Consider the following 20115-nt stretch of genomic DNA (forward strand, 5'->3'; position numbering starts at 1 on the left):
CATAAGAACCTAAGAGAAGCCATGTTGGATCAGGCCAATGGCCCATCCAGTCCAACACTCTGTGTCACACAGAAGAACCTAAGAGAAGCCGTATTGGATCAGACCAGTGAACCCTCCAATCCAACACTCTGTGTCACACATAAGAACCTACCAGAAGCTGTGTTGGATCAGGCCAAAGGCCCCTCCAGTCCAACACTCTGTGTCAAACATAAGAACATAAGAGAAGCCATGCTGGATCAGGCCAAAGGCCCCTCCAGTCCAACACTCTGTGTCAAACATAAGAACCTAAGAGAAGCCATGCTGGATCAGGCCAAAGGCCCCTCCAGTCCAACACTCTGTGTCAAACATAAGAACCTAAGAGAAGCCCTGTTGGATCAGGCCAAAGGCCCCTCCAGTCCAACACTCTGTGTCAAACATAAGAACCTAAGAGAAGCCATGCTGGATCAGGCCAAGGGCCCCTCCAGTCCAACACTCTGTGTCACACATAAGAACCTAAGAGAAGCCATGCTGGATCAGGCCAAGGGCCCCTCCAGTCCAACACTCTGTGTCAAACATAAGAACCTAAGAGAAGCCCTGTTGGATCAGGCCAAAGGCCCCTCCAGTCCAACACTCTGTGTCAAACATAAGAACCTATGAGAAGCCATGCTGGATCAGGCCAAGGGCCCCTCCAGTCCAACACTCTGTGTCAAACATAAGAACCTAAGAGAAGCCCTGTTGGATCAGGCCAAAGGCCCCTCCAGTCCAACACTCTGTGTCAAACATAAGAACCTATGAGAAGCCATGCTGGATCAGGCCAATGGCCCCTCCAGTCCAACACTCTGTATCACACATAAGAACCTAAGAGAAGCCATGCTGGATCAGGCCAAGGGCCCCTCCAGTCCAACACTCTGTGTCACACATAAGAACCTAAGAGAAGCCATGCTGGATCAGGCCAAAGGTCCCTCCTGTCCAACACTCTGTTTCACATAAGAACCTAAGAGAAGCCATGCTGGATCAGGCCAAAGGCCCATCCAGTCCAACACTCTGTGTCACTCAACGGCCAAAACCCATGTGCCACCAGGAGTTCCACCAACTATCTAGAACAGGGGTGTCAAATATGCAGCCCGGGGGCTGTATTAGGCCCTCGAGCAACTGGCTCTTGTCTGCTTCCTTCTCCCTCTCTCTTGCTTCGTTCTGTATCTCAGTTTGCTTTGCAAGGCTTGCTTAATCGCGCAGGAGCTACAGAGCAAAACCTCTATTTCCTCCATTGGCAGAGGCTCCTCCCTTGGGGAGGAAGGGGGAATAACTTGCTTTGCCAGGTTCTCTCAATTGCACGGCATAGCTACTGAGCCAAGCCTCTCTTCCTTCTATTGGCTGAGGCTTCCCTCCCCCCGTCCCCTGGGAAAGGAAGGAAAGAGCCACAGCTTCCTCTGCCCAGTTCCCCAAATCCCAGGGGAGAAATACAAAGAAAGCACCTGGGTTGAAGTTGAATCCAGCGAAGACAGAAGTCCTTTGCATGGGTCGGGGCGCTCTGGGGAGGGAAATACCTCTCCTGGTTTTTGACGGGGCACACTGAAAGCGGCGCGCCGGGTCAGGAGCTTGGGAGTTCTACTGGAGCCTTCGCTATCAATGGAGGCCCAGATAGCAGCCACTGTTAAGTCAGCCTTCTTTCATTTAAGGTGGGCAAGGCAGTTGGCCCCCTTCCTAGAGCGCCAGGACCTAGCAACAGTGATTCATGCAACGGTTACCTCAAGACTGGATTACTGTAATGCCCTCTACATGGGGCTGCCTCTGTGCCGAACCCGGAAGCTGCAGCTGGTGCAGAACGCGGTGGCTAGGCTGCTATTGGGGCTGCCAAAATGGGAGCACATACAGCCAGGGCTGTGCGGACTGCACTGGTTGCCAGTTACGTACCGGATTCGTTACAAAGTGCTGGTTATTACCTTTAAAGCCCTATATGGCCGAGGACCTGCCTACCTGAGGGACCGTCTTTCCCCATATGACCCCAAAGAGCACTGAGGTCAGCAGGGAAGAACCAACTGACCATCCCCGGGCCGAAGGAAACAAAACTACAGAGTACTCGCATGCAGGCCTTCTCCGTTGTAGCCCCACACCTATGGAACCAGCTCCCGGAAGAAGTGCGGGCCCTGTGGGACTTTGAACAGTTCCGCAGGGCCTGCAAGACCATCCTCTTTGGGATGGCCTTCACTGATTAAAAGATAGAGAGACTGCTTAAGTGATTTTTACCATCTGTTGAAATAGCACCAGAATGTTAATTTTATTAATTTTAGAATTTTAATTAAATTGTTAAATTAGCTATTGCTTTTAAATATTATTGTATAACTTACTGTATTTGATTTAATGTTGTTAGCCGCCCTGAGCCTGCTTCGGCGAGGAGGGCGGGATATAAATAAAATGATTGATTGATTGACCTTTAAGACCACAAGCATTGGTCTGTCACGACAGTGTGCGTTTGCAATAAAAAAGGCCAACGCCATGCTGGGAATTATTAGGAAGGGAATTGAAAACAAATCAGCCAGTATCATAATGCCCCTGTATAAATCGATGGTGCGGTCTCATTTGGAGTACTGTGTGCAGTTCTGGTCGCTGCACCTCAAAAAGGATATTATAGCATTGGAGAAAGTCCAGAAAAGGGCAACTAGAATGATTAAAGGGCTGGAACAATTTCCCTATGAAGAAAGCTTGAAACGTTTGGGACTCTTTAGTTTGGAGAAACGTCAACTGCGGGGTGACATGATAGAAGTTTACAAGATAATGCATGGGATGGAGAAAGTAAAGAAAGAGGTACTTTTCTCCCTTTCTCACAATACAAGAACTCGAGGCATTCGATGAAATTGCTGAGCAGACAGGTTAAAACGGATAAAAGGAAGTACTTCTTCACCCAAAGGGTGATTAACATGTGGAATTCACTGCCACAAGAGGTGGTGGCGGCCACAAGCATGGCCACCTTCAAGAGGGGTTTAGATAAAAATATGGAGCAGAGGTCCATCAGTGGCTATTAGCCACAGTGTGTGTGTGTATGTATATATATATATATATATATATATATATATATAAATTTTGGCCACTGTGTGACACAGAGTGTTGGACTGGAGGGGCCACTGGCCTGATCCAACAGGGCTTCTCTTATGTTCTTATGTAATGTTTTAAGCATGTTTTATTCTAAGTTTTTTTTTTAAAAAAAATCTTTAATCGTGTTTGTCGGTGTCCTTTAAAAAGTTTATATCTCTGCTACCTAATCTTAAATAGGGACACCCATGGCCTGACCAAGTCTCATTTAAATCATATCTGGCCCTCATAACAAATGAGTTTGACACTCTGGGTCTAGAACTTCAAAAGCCCTCCCACTGTGGGCCCCCAAGCACCAAGAAGACAGAGCATTGTGCCAGACAGAGTATTCATATGAACATATGAAACTGCCTTATACTGAATCAGACCCTTGATCCATCAAAGTCAGTATTGTCTACTCAGACTGGCAGCGGCTCTCCAGGGTCTCAAGCTGAGGTTTTTCACACCTATTTGCCTGGACCCTTTTCAGTTGGAGGTGCCGGGGACTGAACCTGGGACCTTCTGCTTTCCAAGCAGATGCTCTACCACTGAGCCACCGTCCCTCCCCATTTTCTCTCTCTCTCTCTCTCTAACAGCCATCTCTTCCTGCCCTGCTGCAGCAATCCCTATGCTGTGTGCTTTGTGAGGTCAGATCAGAAATTGTTCCTGTCAGATTCAGTCTTGGCCTCCTGTCTTTTCATTTTATAATTTCCCATTTTGCCTCTGCATACAGCTAATGTCTGTGGCAGCTTACAGTCCCCAAAACTGGAGGGGCCATGGCTCAGTGGTAGAGCATCTGCTTGGCGTCCAGAAGGACCCATGTTCAATCCCCGGCATCTCCAGGTAAAAAGTCCAGATGGCCTGGGACGTATACGGCCTGGGACCTGTCTACCTTCGGGACCGCCTCTCCCCATATGTGCCCCAGAAAGCACTACGTTCAGGGTCCCAAAATCTTCAGATTCCTGGACTGAAAGAAGTTCAATTGTCCAATACTAGAGCCAGAGCATTTTTGACAATAACCTCCCGCTCTGTGGAATGCCCTCCCTGAAAAAATCAGGGCCCTGTGGGACCTGCCACAGTTCTGCCGGGCCTGTAAGACCGAACTATTTTATTTATTTATTTAATTCCATTTGTAGCCCGCCCTCCCCGCCGAAGCGGGCTCAAGGCGGCTTACATATTAGGCTTGCCAATCCCCAGGTCCCAGTGGGGGTTCTTCCGCTTTCCCAGGCTCCTTCCCGCCCCCAGTCAGCTGGCCAGCGGGGGGAAGCCCCGCCCCCAGAGGACGATGTGCCTTTCCACCTCCGGAGGCTTCAGTCTCCGATTGAAAGGCTTCCTCTTGGGATGGTGTGTCTGTGTTACTTGGAAGAAGTTGGCAGCAACTCGTGAGTAGAGAGGCCAATCCCTCACTTCAGAGTCACCAGAAATGAGGGGGGGGGAGGGAAACGTCTGCTGAGCACTTCATTATTCCCTATGTGGAGATCGATTCTCATAGGCTATAATGGGGAATTGATCTGGAGGTTTCGGGGGCTCTGGGGGAGCTGTGTTTTGAGGCAGAGGCACCTAATTTTCAGTATAGCATCCAGTGCCTCTCCCCAAAGTACCCCCCAAGTTTCAAAACGATTGGACCAGGGGGTCCAATTCTATGAGCCCCAAAAGAAGGTGCCCCTATCCTTCATTATTTCCTATGGAAGGAGGGCATTTAAAAAGGTGTGCTGTCCCTTTAAATGTGATGGCCAGAACTCCCTTGGAGTTCAATTATGCTTGTCGCACCCTTGCTCCTGACTCCACCCCCAAAGTCTCCTGGCTCTGCCCCAATGTCTCCTGGCTCCACCCCCAAAGTCTCCTGGCTCCATCCCCAAAGTCCCCAGATATTTCTTGAATTGGACTTGGCAACCCTATTACATATTCATGCATATGCCTGGGCATAACATACAATAAATAAGATTAAAAACCATAAAACAATTTAACAACCATAAGACATAAAAATTTACATTTCCACATTTTGGCACTACGATCTTGCAATCAGATTTATCTGTGTCTTAAGCTTGCCTCCAAAAGCCTAGGGGAGGCAGTCTCACTGGACAAATATAGATATTCGGAAACATCGATGTGCATCTTGGGATTTAGTGGTTAAAAGGTGTGGATTGATTTTATTGTGCATTGTTTTTAATATCCGATGTGGTTTTTAGCTGCGGTTAGCGGCCCTGGAGCCCATTAGGGGAGGGTGGGATATAAATTTGATAAGATGAAATAAATAAATAAAATGTGCAAGACTTTGACCACCTAAGACTCTTGGAGAGCCGCTGTCAGTCTGAGTAGACAATGATGCCCCTGTATAAATCGATGGTGCGGTCTCATTTGGAATACTGTGGGCAATTCTAGTCACCGCACCTCAAAAAAGGATATTATAGCATTGGGAAAAGTGCAGAAAAGGGCAACCAGAATGATTAAAGGTTTGGAACACTTTCCCTATGAAGAAAGGCTAAAACGCTTGGGGCTCTTTAGCTTGGAGAAACGTCGACTGTGGGGTGACATGATAGAGGTTTACAAGATTATGCATGGGATGGAGAAGGTAGAGAAAGAAGTCCTTTTCTCCCTTTCTCACAATACAAGAACCCATGGGCATTCAATGAAATTGCTGAGCAGTCAGGTTAAAACAGATAAAAGGAAGTACTTTTATATATATATATATTTGGCCCCTATGTGACACAGAGTGTTGGACTGGAGGGGCCATTGGCCTGATCCAACAGGGCTTCTCTTATGTTCTTATGTGACACAGAGTGTTGGACTGGATGGGCCATTGGCCTGATCCAACGTGGCTTCTCTTATGTTCTTAGTGACCCTGATGGATTGAGTATGAGGCTCTAAGCTCAGCAGTGGTTAGGCTGTGCCTTCAAGTCTGCTGGCCAACTACACTCAAGCAACAGCCCATAGAAAGAAGCTCCCGGGCACGCCACAGCCGTCAGAGCTACTGCTGATAACTGCAGCGCTGAAGGAGAGCTTAGCAGTAGCTCCCTTCTCCCACCCACCCCGTATCCCTGGCCTTTCCCCCTTACCGAATTGTGAGCTCCAGTATCTGGGCCAGCCGGTCATGAAGAAGAGTAGCCTGCAAGGAGAAAAGTCCACAGCTGAAAAAACTGAAGGTGAAACTGCACCCGGGAATCTCACCCCAGCCTTCCTTCCCTGTGCCCACGTCGCTGCAACAGCCGCACAGCCAAATCATTTCAGGCTTTTCCCAGGGAAGGACCAAGGCCTATAGAGCAGTTATAGGCCTCTTGCACAGAGAAGAGCTCTGGAGGAAATGCCAACAGAAGAAGAAGAATTGCAGATTTATATCCCGCCCTTCTCTCTGAATCAGAGACTCAGAGCGGCTTACAATCTCCTGTATCTTCTCCACCCACAACACCCTGTGAGATGAGCGGGGCTGAGAGAGCTCTCACAGCAGCTGCCCTTTCAAGGACAATTACTGCGAGAGCTATGGCTGACCCAAGGCCATTACAGCAGCTGCAAGTGGAGGAGTAGGGAATCAAATCAGTTCTCCCAGAGAAGATGCCGCGCACTTAACCACTACACCAAACTGGCTCCTCCCCCAACATACACCCTGTACGGTTGGTGGGGCTGAGAGGGCTCTCCCAGCAGCTGCCCTTTCAAGGACAACCTCTGCCAGAGCTATGGCTGACCCAAGCCCACTCCACCAGCTGCAAGAGGAGTGGGAAATCAAACCTGGTCCTTCCAGATAAGAGTCCGCATACTTCACCACCAGAAGACGACTGCAGATTTATACCCCATCCTTCTCTCTGAATCAGAGACTCAGAGTGGCTTAGAATCTCCTATATCTTCTCCACCCCACAACAGACACCCTGTGAGATGGGTGGGGATGAGAGAGCTCTGGCAGCAGCTGCCCTTTCAAGGACAACTCCTACGAGAGCTATGGCTGACCGAAGGTCATTCCAGCAGATGCAAGTGGAGGAGGGGGGAATCAAACCCGGTTCTCCCAGATAAGAGAGCTCTGGCTGACCCAAGACCGTCCCAGCAGGTGCAAGTGGAGGAGTGGGGAATCAAACCCGGTTCTAACAGATAAGAGAGCTCTGCCTGACCCAAGGCCATTCCTGCAGCTGCAAATGGAGGAGTGGGGAATCAAACCCGGTTCTCCCAGATAAGAGAGCTCTGGCTGACCCAAGGCCATTCCAGCAGGTGCAAGCAGAGAAGGGGGGAATCCAACCCGGTTCTCCCAGATAAGAGAGCTCTGGCTGACCCAAGGCCATTCCAGCAGGTGCAAGTGGAGGACTGGGGAATGAAACCCGGTTCTCCCAGATAAGAGAGCTCTGGCTGACCCAAGGCCATTCCTGCAGCTACAAATGGAGGAGTGGGGAATCAAACCCGGTTCTCCCAGATTAGAGAGCTCTGGCTGACCCAAGGCCATTCCTGCAGCTGCAAATGGAAAAGCGGGGAATCAAACCAGGTTCTCCCAGATAAGAGAGCTCTGGCTGACACAAGGCCATTCCAGCAGGTGCAAGTGGAGGAGTGGGGAATCAAACCCGGTTCTCCCAGATAAGAGAGCTCTGGCTGACCCAAGGCCATTCCTGCAGCTGCAAATGGAGGAGGGGGGGAACCAAACCCGGTTCTCCCAGATAAGAGAGCTCTGGCTGACCCAAGGCCATTCCTGCAGCTGCAAATGGAGGAGGGGGGAATCAAACCCGGTTCTCCCAGATAAGAGAGCTCTGCTGACCCAAGGCCATTCCAGAAGGTGCAGGTGGAGGAGTGGGGAATCAAAACCGGTTCTCCCAGATAAGAGAGCTCTGGCTGACCCAAGGCCATTCCAGCAGGTGCAAGTGGAGGAGTGGGGAATCAAACCCGGTTCTCCCAGATATGAGAACTCTGGCTGACCCAAGGCCATTCCAGCAGCTGCAAGCGGAGGAGTGGGGAATCCAACCCGGTTCTCCCAGATAAGAGAGCTCTGGCTGACCCAAGGCCATTCCTGCAGCTGCAAATGGAGGAGGGGGGAATCAAACCCGGTTCTCCCAGATAAGAGAGCTCTGGCTGACCCAAGGCCATTCCTGCAGCTGCAAATGGAGGAGGGGGGAATCAAACCCGGTTCTCCCAGATAAGAGAGCTCTGGCTGACCCAAGGCCATTCCTGCAGCTGCAAATGGAGGAGGGGGGAATCAAACCCGGTTCTCCCAGATAAGAGAGCTCTGGCTGACCCAAGGCCATTCCTGCAGCTGCAAATGGAGGAGGGGGGAATCAAACCCGGTTCTCCCAGATAAGAGAGCTCTGGCTGACCCCAGGCCATTCCTGCAGCTGCAAATGGAGGAGGGGGGAATCAAACCCGGTTCTCCCAGATAAGAGAGCTCTGGCTGACCCAAGGCCATTCCTGCAGCTGCAAATGGAGGAGGGGGGAATCAAACCCGGTTCTCCCAGATAAGAGAGCTCTGGCTGACCCAAGGCCATTCCTGCATCTGCAAGTGGAGGAGTGGGGAATCAAACCCGGTTCTCCCAGATAAGAGAGCTGCGGCTGACCCAAAGCCATTCCAGCAGGTGTAAGTGGAGGAGGAGGGAATCAAACCCGGTTCTCCCAGATAAGAGAGCTCTGGCTGACCCAAGGCCATTCCAGCAGCTGCAAGTGGAGGAGGAGTGGGGAATCAAACCCGGTTCTCCCAGATAAGAGAGCTGCGGCTGACCCAAGGCCATTCCAGCAGGTGCAAGCAGAGGAGTGGGGAATCAAACCCGGTTCTCCCAGATAAGAGAGCTCTGGCTGACCCAAGGCCATTCCAGCAGCTGCAAGTGGAGGAGGAGTGGGGAATCAAACCCGGTTCTCCCAGATAAGAGAGCTCTGGCTGACCCAAGGCCATTCCAGCAGCTGCGAGTGGAGGAGTGGGGAATCAAACCCAGTTCTCCCAGATAAGAGAGCTCTGGCTGACCCAAGGCCATTCCAGCAGGTGCAAGTGAAGGAGTGGGGAATCAAACCCGGTTCTCCCAGATAACAGAGCTCTGGCTGACCCAAGGCCATTCCAGCAGCTGCAAGTGGAGGAGGAGTGGGGAATCAAACCCTGTTCTCCCAGATAAGAGAGCTCTGGCTGACCCAAGGCCATTCCAGCAGCTGCAAGTGGAGGAGTGGGGAATCAAACCCAGTTCTCCCAGATAAGAGAGCTCTGGCTGACCCAAGGCCATTCCAGCAGCTGCAAGCGGAGGAGTGGGGAATCAAACCCGGTTCTCCCAGATAAGAGAGCTCTGGCTGATCCAAGTCCATTCCTGCAGCTGCAAATGGAGGAGGGGGGAATCAAACCCGGTTCTCCCAGATAAGAGAGCTCTGGCTGACCCAAGGCCATTCCTGCATCTGCAAGTGGAGGAGTGGGGAATCAAACCCGGTTCTCCCAGATAAGAGAGCTGCGGCTGACCCAAGGCCATTCCAGCAGGTGTAAGTGGAGGAGGAGGGAATCAAACCCGGTTCTCCCAGATAAGAGAGCTCTGGCTGACCCAAGGCCATTCCAGCAGCTGCAAGTGGAGGAAGAGTGGGGGATCAAACCCGGTTCTCCCAGATAAGAGAGCTGCGGCTGACCGAAGGCCATTCCAGCAGGTGCAAGCAGAGGAGTGGGGAGTCAAACCCGGTTCTCCCAGATAAGAGAGCTCTGGCTGACCCAAGGCCATTCCAGCAGCTGCAAGTGGAGGAGGAATGGGGAATCAAACCCGGTTCTCCCAGATAAGAGAGCTCTGGCTGACCCAAGGCCATTCCAGCAGGTGCAAATGAAGGAGTGGGGAATCAAACCAGGTTCTCCCAGATAACAGAGCTCTGGCTGACCCACGGCCATTCCAGCAGCTGCAAGTGGAGGAGGAATGGGGAATCAAACCCGGTTCTCCCAGATAAGAGAGCTCTGGCTGACCCAAGGCCATTCCAGCAGCTGCAAGTGGAGGAGTGGGGAATCAAACCAAGTTCTCCCAGATAAGAGAGCTCTGGCTGACCCAAGGCCATTCCAGCAGGTGCAAATGAAGGAGTGGGGAATCAAACCAGGTTCTCCCAGATAACAGAGCTCTGGCTGACCCACGGCCATTCCAGCAGCTGCAAGTGGAGGAGTGGGAAATCAAACCCGGTTCTCCCAGATAAGAGAGCTCTGGCTGACCCAAGGCCATTCCTGCAGCTACAAATGGAGGAGTGGGGAATCAAACCCGGTTCTCCCAGATTAGAGAGCTCTGGCTGACCCAAGGCCATTCCTGCAGCTGCAAATGGAAAAGCGGGGAATCAAACCCGGTTCTCCCAGATAAGAGAGCTCTGGCTGACACAAGGCCATTCCTGCAGCTGCAAATGGAGGAGGGGGGAATCAAACCCGGTTCTCCCAGATAAGAGAGCTCTGGCTGACCCAAGGCCATTCCAGAAGGTGCAGGTGGAGGAGTGGGGAATCAAAACCGGTTCTCCCAGATAAGAGAGCTCTGGCTGACCCAAGGCCATTCCAGCAGGTGCAAGTGGAGGAGTGGGGAATCAAACCCGGTTCTCCCAGATATGAGAACTCTGGCTGACCCAAGGCCATTCCAGCAGCTGCAAGCGGAGGAGTGGGGAATCCAACCCGGTTCTCCCAGATAAGAGAGGTCTGGCTGACCCAAGGCCATTCCTGCAGCTGCAAATGGAGGAGTGGGGAATCCAACCCGGTTCTCCCAGATAAGAGAGTTCTGGCTGACCCAAGGCCATTCCTGCAGCTGCAAATGGAGGAGGGGGGAATCAAACCCGGTTCTCCCAGATAAGAGAGCTCTGGCTGACCCAAGGCCATTCCTGCAGCTGCAAATGGAGGAGGGGGGAATCAAACCCGGTTCTCCCAGATAAGAGAGCTCTGGCTGACCCAAGGCCATTCCTGCAGCTGCAAATGGAGGAGGGGGGAATCAAACCCGGTTCTCCCAGATAAGAGAGCTCTGGCTGACCCAAGGCCATTCCAGCAGCTGCAAGTGGAGGAGGGGGGAATCAAACCCGGTTCTCCCAGATAAGAGAGCTCTGTCTGACCCAAGGCCATTCCAGCAGCTGCAAGTGGAGGAGTGGGGAATCAAACCCGGTTCTCCCAGATAAGAGAGCTCTGTCTGACCCAAGGCCATTCCAGCAGCTGCAAGTGGAGGAGTGGGGAATCAAACCCAGTTCTCCCAGATAAGAGAGTTATGGCTGACCCAAGGCCATTCCAGCAGCTGCAAGTGGAGGAGGGGGGAATCAAACCCGGTTCTCCCAGATAAGAGAGCTCTGTCTGACCCAAGGGCATTCCAGCAGCTGCAAGTGGAGGAGTGGGGAATCAAACCCGGTTCTCCCAGATAAGAGTCCGCACACTTAACCACTACACCAAATTGGCTCTCAAACAGCCACCCCTGATGTTCCATGGGGACCGGGCTGCCTCCAAGGGGGGGGGGGCACCTGCCCTTTCCCATTGCTGGGGCTCCACTCACCTGTCAAGGAGGTGAACAGCACTGGGTGGGAGAAGCCGCAGGCAGCTAAGGAGCTTCCTACGCCAGCCACTCACCTGTCATGGGAGCCAGGTGGCCCTGGCCATCCCACAGGTGACGCGGCTCCCGGAGGACGCTCGCCACACCCATCCCACGGTCGCCAAGCCGTGCCACAGAAGAAGGTCGTGCAAGAGCAGGGAAGAGGGACTGGGCACCAGCACCCGTAGCAGGCCTCAGGGGGGAAGTCTCCAGGGCCCCACCCCAGGCTCGGACCCCGCCTGCCCTCAAAGCGCACCAGCTCTAAGCTCGCCCCCTCCTCTACCCATGTGCATCGAAAGCGCTCACCTTGCTTTCACACTGGGCCGCGATTTCCTCAAAGGGAGCTTTCTGGAACTTTTCAATCACAAGGCGCCTCTTCTCCTTCTCTTGCTCTTCGAGACCAGTGTTGTCTTGGGCAAAGGAAAGGGGGGGGGAGGATAAGATTTCTGTCTCAAGTCAAGTCAAGTTAGCCTTTATTGGCATAAAATATATAGATATATATATATATCAGAGCAAATTGGTTAAAAAAAAAAGATGAAATGGAACGATTGCATACATATACATCAGGAAAAGCATAAACAAACTATTTCCATGAGATTCTCTGGCGTGCCTTTAAAACAGAATAAAGAAATCAAAGATTTCAGGTTTTCACGGCTGGTAATATCATTAGGGTTTGTAGAGTCTTTCGGGATCAGGTGCCGTGTTCTACTGGAGAAAGTTTTCCTTCCAGACGTTTCGTTCTCAGCTGCGGAGAACATCCTCAGTGGTGTTGCAGCCGGAGCAGGTGCTCAGACCTTCTCAGCAGCCAAGAAGGTCTGAGCGCCTGCTCCGGCTGCAACGCCACTGAGGATGTTCTCCGCAGCTGAGAACGAAACGTCTGGAAGGAAAACTTTCTCCAGTAGAACACGGCACTTGATCCCGAAAGACTCTACAAACCCTAAGAATAAAGAAACTCCGCCACTTTCTCAGTGACACTAGATGAAGTATCGTTCAAAAGACTATACAACTATCTGCTTTCAGCTGCAAGAACATTATATGCGCAGTTATGGAAGCAAGATAAAATACCAGAAAAATGGGATTGGATTATAAAAGTTATGTCATGGAGTGAAATGGACAAGCTTACAAGAATCTTAAAAGACTATGATTTAGAGAAGTTCAGAAAGGAATGGGAGAAATTTCAAAACTATGTTGAAAAACAATGGAAAGTAAAGGGACATGTAGTGGTTTTTGATAATAGTTGAAGTGTGGTGAAATAACGGCCTAAAGTTTATAAATGGAAAATTTGTTTTTTCTGTCTTTGAGTCTGAGGTGAAAGGAGAACAACGAAGATGAACTTATAGAGTTAACTTCTCTTATTTTTTTCTTGCTTTTACTTCTTTTTTGTTATAAAGCTATACATTTTTAAAATGTTAATTCTTGATTTGTTAAATTACCTTGTATTTTTTTTTTGCAATTTTAAGTAAACACCGGCGGGGTCAAGAAAAGGGGAGGAGAAGGGGGGGAAAGTGTGATGTTTTCAATTTGTATTATTTTTTAATTTTTTAAAAGAATACTATAACAATATATTGCAAATTAATAAAATTGTTCTAAAAACAAAAGACTGTAGGCCTTAAGTGCATCATATGAACATATGAAGCTGCCTTCTACTGAATCAGACCTTTGGTCCATCAAAGCCAGTCTTGTCTTCTCAGACTGGCAGCGGCTCTCCAGGGTCTCCAGCTGAGGTTTTTCATGCCTATTTAGAGAGCCTGGACCCTTTTTTGGAGATGCCGGGGATTGAACCTGGGACCTTCTGCTTCCCAAGCAGATGCTCTACCACTGAGCCACCACCCCTCCCTAAAGTCAGTATTGTCTTCTCAGACTGGCAGCGGCTCTCCAGGGTCTCAAAGCTGAGGTTTTTCACACCTATTTGCCTGGACCCTTTTTGGAGATGCCAGGGATTGAACCTGGGACCTTCTGCTTCCCAAGCAGATGCTCTACCACTGAGCCACCGTCCCTCCCCGAACAATCAGAACAATCAACCGTGCTCACTAAAAGAGGATGCAAATACTTGTGACGAAGATCTGTATACAAATTACAATAAAGAAGAATACGAGTTACTGACTGCACACATTTTTGCTTACAGAGACAGTATTCGTCTCAGACTCTTCAGAGAGGGGTCACAGCCCACCAAAGGAGGGAGGGGGGCACTGAGGAAGGCACCGCTTCCATCCGTTCCAGGAAGGAACCATGCTCTCTGCTCCGGCAGCCTTTCGTAGGCTGCTTTGCACGGGTGAATATAACATGCAGGGTTGAACTTTCTGCCAACAAGCACCGCACATGAATGCTTCAATTTGGTAGAAGAACAGGGGAGTTTTAAAACAGATTTCATTCCAGGCACAATGCAATGGATAGAACTGGTCCAGATGGAGATCTCATAAGAAGGGAATTGATAACAAATCGGCCAGTATCATAATGCCCCTGTATAAATCGATGGTGCGGTCTCATTTGGAGTACTGTGTGCAGTTCTGGTCGCCGCACCTCAAAAAGGATATTATAGCATTGGAGAAAGTCCAGAGAAGGGCAACTAGAATGATTAAAGGGTTGGAACACTTTCCCTATGAAGAAAGGTTGAAACGCTTGGGGCTCTTTAGCTTGGAGAAACGTCGACTGCGGGGTGACATGATAGAGGTTTACAAGATTCTGCATGGGATGGAGAAACTAGAGAAAGACGTACTTTTCTCCCTTTCTCACAATACAAGAACTCGTGGGTGTTCAATGAAATTGCTGAGCAGACAGGTTAAAATGGATAAAAGGAAGCACTTCTTCACCCAAAGGGTGATTAACATGTGGAATTCACTGCCACAGGAGGTGGTGGCGGCCACAAGCATAGACAGCTTCAAGAGGGGTTTAGATAAAAATATGGAGCCTGAGAGGGCTCTCATAGCAGCTGCCCTTTCATGGACAACCTCTGCCAGAGCTATGACTGACCCAAGGCCATCCCAGCAGGTGCAAGTGGAGAAGCAGGGAATCAAACCCAGTTCTCCCAGATAAAAATCCACACACTTAACCACTACACCAAACTGGCTCTCTTCCTCTCCCACAACAGATACCCTGTGAGGTGGCTGGGGCTGAGAGGGCTCTCACAGCAGCTGCCCTTTCAAGGACAACTCCTACGAGAGCTACGGCTAACCCAAGGCCATTCCAGCAGGTGCAAGTGGAGGACTGGGGAATCAAACCTGGTTCTCCCAGATAAGAGTCCACGCACTTAACCACTACACCAAACCGGCTCATTGAAGAAAGCATGTAGAGGAGTTAGAAATCAAACCCAGTTCTCCAGAATAGAGTTCACCGCTCTTAACCACTAACACCAAACTGGCTCTCTCAGAGCCTTTACAACCCAGTCGGAAGGTAGGAGAGTTAAACCATCTCTCAAGGGTGCATCCGCGCACCCCCAAACGTATCAGATATGTGATAATGTTTTCTTCATATCAAGACCTCCCAACAGGATGAGAGGCAGGAGGGAAACACATTCCGGACATTACCAGTACGTGGCTTGGGCAGATACGGAACTCTGCCGGACAAAAGGATCAAGATGGGTCGCCACGTTAGTCTGTCTGTAGCAGGAGGAAAGAGCCGGAGACCTGCAGCACCTCCAAAACTAACACAATTTGTGGCAGGCCAGGCGCTTTCAGGAGTCACTGCTCACCGTGGCAGAATTTCTTTTGGGGTTGGATCTCTTACGAAATTGGCCATCAGGGGTCCAAGCTGTCCAGCGCTTAGCTATCCGGCACTATAAGCTTAGAGCTAGCTGCTAGGAAAGTAGGCGAAAGGTTAGGGCTAGGGAAATCTTAGCCTTAAATAGACTGATTTGGCAGCATACTTGTTGATGTGAAGAGGTATGCGAAGAACCGGATAGAGTCAAGATAACGGATCCATTGGCAGATGTGAGAGACGAGCTGTTGATGCAACTGGTGGTTTGGAATGTAGGTGACGCATATAATCAGATAAGATAAAGATAGTAATACCAGTTTCTGGGGGGAAACTCTGGGATTAAGGGAAAGGTGCTGGCTTGGGGTCTCTATGCAGGTCAAGCCATGAAATTAACAACTCTTGTTAGAGACCTCTAATATAGAATGGGACTTAGGTTTTCATAGAACTAATTCTTTAGCAGGTCTTAGAGTATAAATTTGACTAAAGGAATTGGGTAAAAGTTCATCTGAATTCTAACTGTATAACTTTCTAACTGCATTCTGAAATTGCACTAATGTTATCTAATTGTTTTGCCTTTCTACATATGTATTTTAAGCCTTCTGTCCAGAGAAGAAACTTAAGTGTAATAAAGTTTATCAGTGCGGTTTAGAAACCTATTCATTCATCCGTACGAGTTCCAGAAAATTACGGGTTGTTTGGGTTACTGAGGATACAAAAGGTGTACAAAAGTAAATCCCACCTCTCTCACTTCTTCAGATACAGGTAAAATTCATGCTGCCCTACCCCAAATTGTGTTAAGTCTTTAAGGTAATCCTGGACTCTGGCTCTTTTCTACTGACAAAAGGATTGTTAACTCTCTGGAAAGTTCTGGAGGCTGTCAGAATGGAGTGTCGAGGAAATGTGCCGAACAGCAAAATGCCATGAACCTCACCTATTGCCTTCTTCAGTGCTTCAAAGGTGATTTCCTCTGTGTTGTTGACCTGCAGAGATTTTTAACTGATTTAAATCACACACGTATACACCTACAATTTGATTTACATAACAATGTGAATTGGCGGTAAGCAAAATTGAAATATTTTTTTAAATCACACACAAGCAGCTTAATCGGAAATTAAAAAAGATAACTGATCCCTGTAGAACCGAGCAAGAGCTCGGGAGCACCTGCAAGGCTGACAAAATCTGCGGCAGGGTCATGAGCTTTCGTGAACCACTTGCTCACTTCTCCAGGAATCTGAAGTATCTGCACAACTGAGCCGGGGCTCGCACAATTTTGTTAGCCATTAAGGTGCTCTCGGACTCTCGCTGCAGACAGACCACCGCGGCTACCCTTCTTGATCTAACGGATTGCTGCAATTTCTTATCTATTCGGCTCCACTGATGTGCACTGGGTTTCACAAAGGGAGGAGGAGAGAACAGACTGTTAACTTGGGGCAGAGAAGTGCCTGCCTCTTTGTCTCACAGCTTCGTCTTCCTTTGTGGCCAACGGCAGCTTCAGGCCTCTGGCTCTCTTTCTCGCGGACAGCTTTTCAGACTGCCCCGCTCCCCTCGGCTGCAGTGCCCGTGGGGTACATTTTGTATGCTTTTAAGTTTGAGAAGAGCCCCGTGGCGCAGAGTGGTAAAGCTGCAGTACTGCAGTCGCAGCCCTCTGCTCACGACCTGAGTTCGATCCCAGCGGAAGCTGGTTCAGGTAGCCGGCTCCAGGTTGACTCAGCCTTCCATCCTTCCGAGGTCGGTAAAATGAGTACCCAGCTTGCTGGGGGGAAAAGCGTAGATGACTGGGGAAGGCAATGGCAAACCACCCCATCAAAAGTCTGCCATGAAAACAACGTTACCCCAGAGTTGAAAATGACTGGTGCTTGCACAGGGGACCCTTTTCCTCTCCTTGATCTGGGTATCATGAGTGTGAGAAAGCAATAAAATAGTAATACGTCAAAATGTGAGAATGTCTATTAATCACTCTATTGTATAGGAAAGGAAAGGTCCCCTGTGCAAGCACCAGTCGTTCTCAACTCTGAGGTGACGTTGCTTTCACAACATTTTCACAGCAGACTTTTTACGGGGTGGTTTGCATCAGAGCAAAGCGGCCGCGTGGCGCAGAGTTGTAAAGCAGCAGTACTGCAGTGCTGTGATCTGAACTCTCTGCTCACAACCTGAGTTCAATCCCAGCGGAAGCTGGTTCAGGTAGCCGGCCCAAGGTTGACTCTGCCTTCCATTCTTCCGAGGCCGGTCAAATGAGTCCCCAGCTTGCTGGGGGAAAAGTGTAAAAGACTGGGGAAGGCAATGGCAAACCACCCTGTTGGGCTATAGCATTATAGCGCTATAGCGACATCTCACAACAGCACCACCATAGGGATGCATTGGTGGTGCTGTTCTGAGATGCCGCTATAGCGCTATAGCCCGACATTAAAAAAAAAAAAAAAGCCGGAGATCACGCACCAGCAGGCGAAAACAGCTGGCGCTGGTGGAAGCAAGATAACGTGCACTCTTTTTTGCAGGATTCGCTCCATAGGACGCACACACTTCCCCCCCACTTTTTTTGTGGGGGGGGGAAGTGCGTCTTATGGAGCGAAAAATACGGTAACAGCTACAAAACCCAGATGCTTACAAAAGTACATTAGACATCACCCAAAGTTTTTACCGATCCCTGTCTCCTGATACTGTATCCCTCAAACGGCTGCAGAGTCTAAGAACTGAAATGCATGATCGATGCCCATTGCAAGACATTTGCACTGGCGCTGCTGCTCAGAAGTCAACCTCCAGAGCTCCGTGCAGGGCAAAACCAAGCAGCCAGTGCTTCGCAACAGGGGGGGCCCAAAATGGAAAAAGGAACGGCCAAGATCCTTTTCCACAAGCAGAAATGTCGCCCTTGCCTTGTCCTCCGTTCCATTGCCCGCCAGAATGTCCACCTGGATGGAGACGGTGTCCACAACGCTCTTCCTCCGTGACAGCCTGTCTTCATCTGTGGACAGAGATACACACAAAAAGGCGTTTCGCTCGTCTTCGGCGTTCTGAGCGGAGAGGGGGAGGCCGGTGACCCTCCCCCTGTGCCACCTGCATTTGGCATTCGGAATAAACCAAGCGAGCCCATCTGTGTTCCTTTGCTCTGCAGGGACAGTTCTGCTTCCCGGGGACAGGTTGGTAAGGAACGAGGAGCCCGAGAGACAAGGCCACAGAGAGGCAAGATTGCAGGGTTAGCTTGGGGCACTGAGACTTAAAGGTGAGAAAGGCAGTTCTGGGGATGCAAGGAGTCTGCCCCCTCCCCGGCATTCTGACACACAAGTATGCATGGCTGGGGATCTCTTGCCCTCCACTCCCTCCAGCATCCCACCAGAAGCTCCTTCTGCCTGGAAGAAGACCGTAGATATCTACCCCACCCTTCTCTCTGAATCAGAGTCACAATCTTCTTTACCTCCCCCCTCCACAACAGACACCCTGTGAGGTGGGTGGGGCTGAGAGAGCTCTTGCAGCAGCTGCCATTTCAAGGACAGCTTCTATGAAAGCTCTGGCTGACCCAAGGCCATTCCAGCAGGTGCAGGTGGAGGAGTGGGGAATCAAACCCGGTTCTCCCAGATAAGAGTCCACGCACTTGACCACTACATCAAACTGGCTCTGGGCCATGTTCCCTCTAAGCGAATTTAGATTTAGCGTGAGCTAGCTCACAGATTTTTAGCCTCCGGCTCACACATTTTTGTCTTAGCTCAGGAAGGATGACCCCAGAGCACAATAATTTATACCGTAGCTCACAACTTTAATACCGGTAGCTAACAAAGTATAATTTTTGCTCATAAGACTCTGCAGCTCAGAGGGAGCCTTGGAGGGAGGTGAGGCTGAGAGAGCTCTTTCAGAAGCTGCCCTTTCAAGGACAACTCTGCCAGAGCTATGGCTGACCCAAGGCCACTCTAGCAGCTGCAAGTGGAGGAGTGGGGAATCAAACCCGGTTCTTCCAGATAAGAGTCCGCGCACTTAACCAGTATACCAAACTATACCCACGACACTGAGTTCACTGCTAAACAGATGGTCCAAGTTGCCCGGTGGGAACATGTGACCATTTGATTTCATTTCAGAAGGAGAGGAAAGGAAAGCTGCAAGGAACAGCATGTGGAGAACAGAGAAGGGGAGCAGCTGTTTGGCAAAGGAAGGGGGAAGAGAGAGACTGGCACTCTTCCAGGAACAAAAGTCTGGGGGCCTGGAATCCTGCGGTCTGACTCTGTCTGACACTCCAGGGCTGGAGGTGGGTGACTGAGCAGGCACGAGACGCGAGGATTCATCGGCAGGCGCTGGGGTTAGGAGGAGGCAGTGACTCACCCGTCACCTGAGGGACGTACGGCACAGACAGCCTCTCCGCACTGTAGCCGCTGCCGCCCAAGGACTCGGCGATCTTGTTCATCAGGAAGAACAGGCTCTTGTCGTCCCTGTCAAAGGTTTTCGGAAGGCTGCAAAGAGGGAGTCAGGCACTGCGTGAGATGGAGAGGAAGCAAAACGCACAGCCGTCTCTCCCGCCAGCAATCCTTTCTGCGGTCAACCTCACCTCCACCTCCGCCCCAGACTCTTCGAGCCTGCTTTTTCGGCCAACCCTAGCTTTCCATTTCTGTTTCCCTGCGGGGAAAACAGCAGGGCCCATTCTAGAATCCGGTGTTCCCCCTCCTCTCGCATCATGTACAATTTGGCCCTTTAATCCAAAGATGGGGGGGGGGGAGGGGAGAAAAGTGACTATGCTCCAGGTCCCCTCCATCATGTGTGTGTAGATGCTTGTCACTCACATAAGAACAGAAGAGAAGCCATGTTGGATCAGGCCAATGGCCCATCCAGTCACACACTCTGTGTTACACAGTGGCCAAAAAAACCCAAGCGTCATCAGGAGGTCGATCAGTGGGGCCAGGACACTAGAAGCCCTCCCACTGTGGCCCCCTCAAAGCAACAAGAA

General features: G+C 50.4%; 1 protein-coding gene across 1 annotated transcript in view; it reads right to left on the reverse strand.

Annotated features, from left to right (window-relative positions):
- LOC132574901 (protein EFR3 homolog A) overlaps window positions 1-20115 on the reverse strand; it is a 70707-nt gene that overhangs the window by 3532 nt on the left and 47060 nt on the right. The window contains exons 18-22 of the mRNA XM_060243151.1: window positions 19497-19624; window positions 18062-18150; window positions 16123-16171; window positions 11805-11908; window positions 6105-6154 (exon numbers count right to left, since the gene is read on the reverse strand). Coding sequence (XP_060099134.1) covers window positions 6105-6154; window positions 11805-11908; window positions 16123-16171; window positions 18062-18150; window positions 19497-19624 — 420 coding nt within the window. The remainder of the gene's footprint in view (window positions 1-6104; window positions 6155-11804; window positions 11909-16122; window positions 16172-18061; window positions 18151-19496; window positions 19625-20115) is intronic.

The sequence above is a fragment of the Heteronotia binoei genome, chromosome 7 (assembly GCF_032191835.1).
Source record: "Heteronotia binoei isolate CCM8104 ecotype False Entrance Well chromosome 7, APGP_CSIRO_Hbin_v1, whole genome shotgun sequence".
In the NCBI taxonomy this organism is placed as follows: domain Eukaryota; kingdom Metazoa; phylum Chordata; class Lepidosauria; order Squamata; family Gekkonidae; genus Heteronotia; species Heteronotia binoei.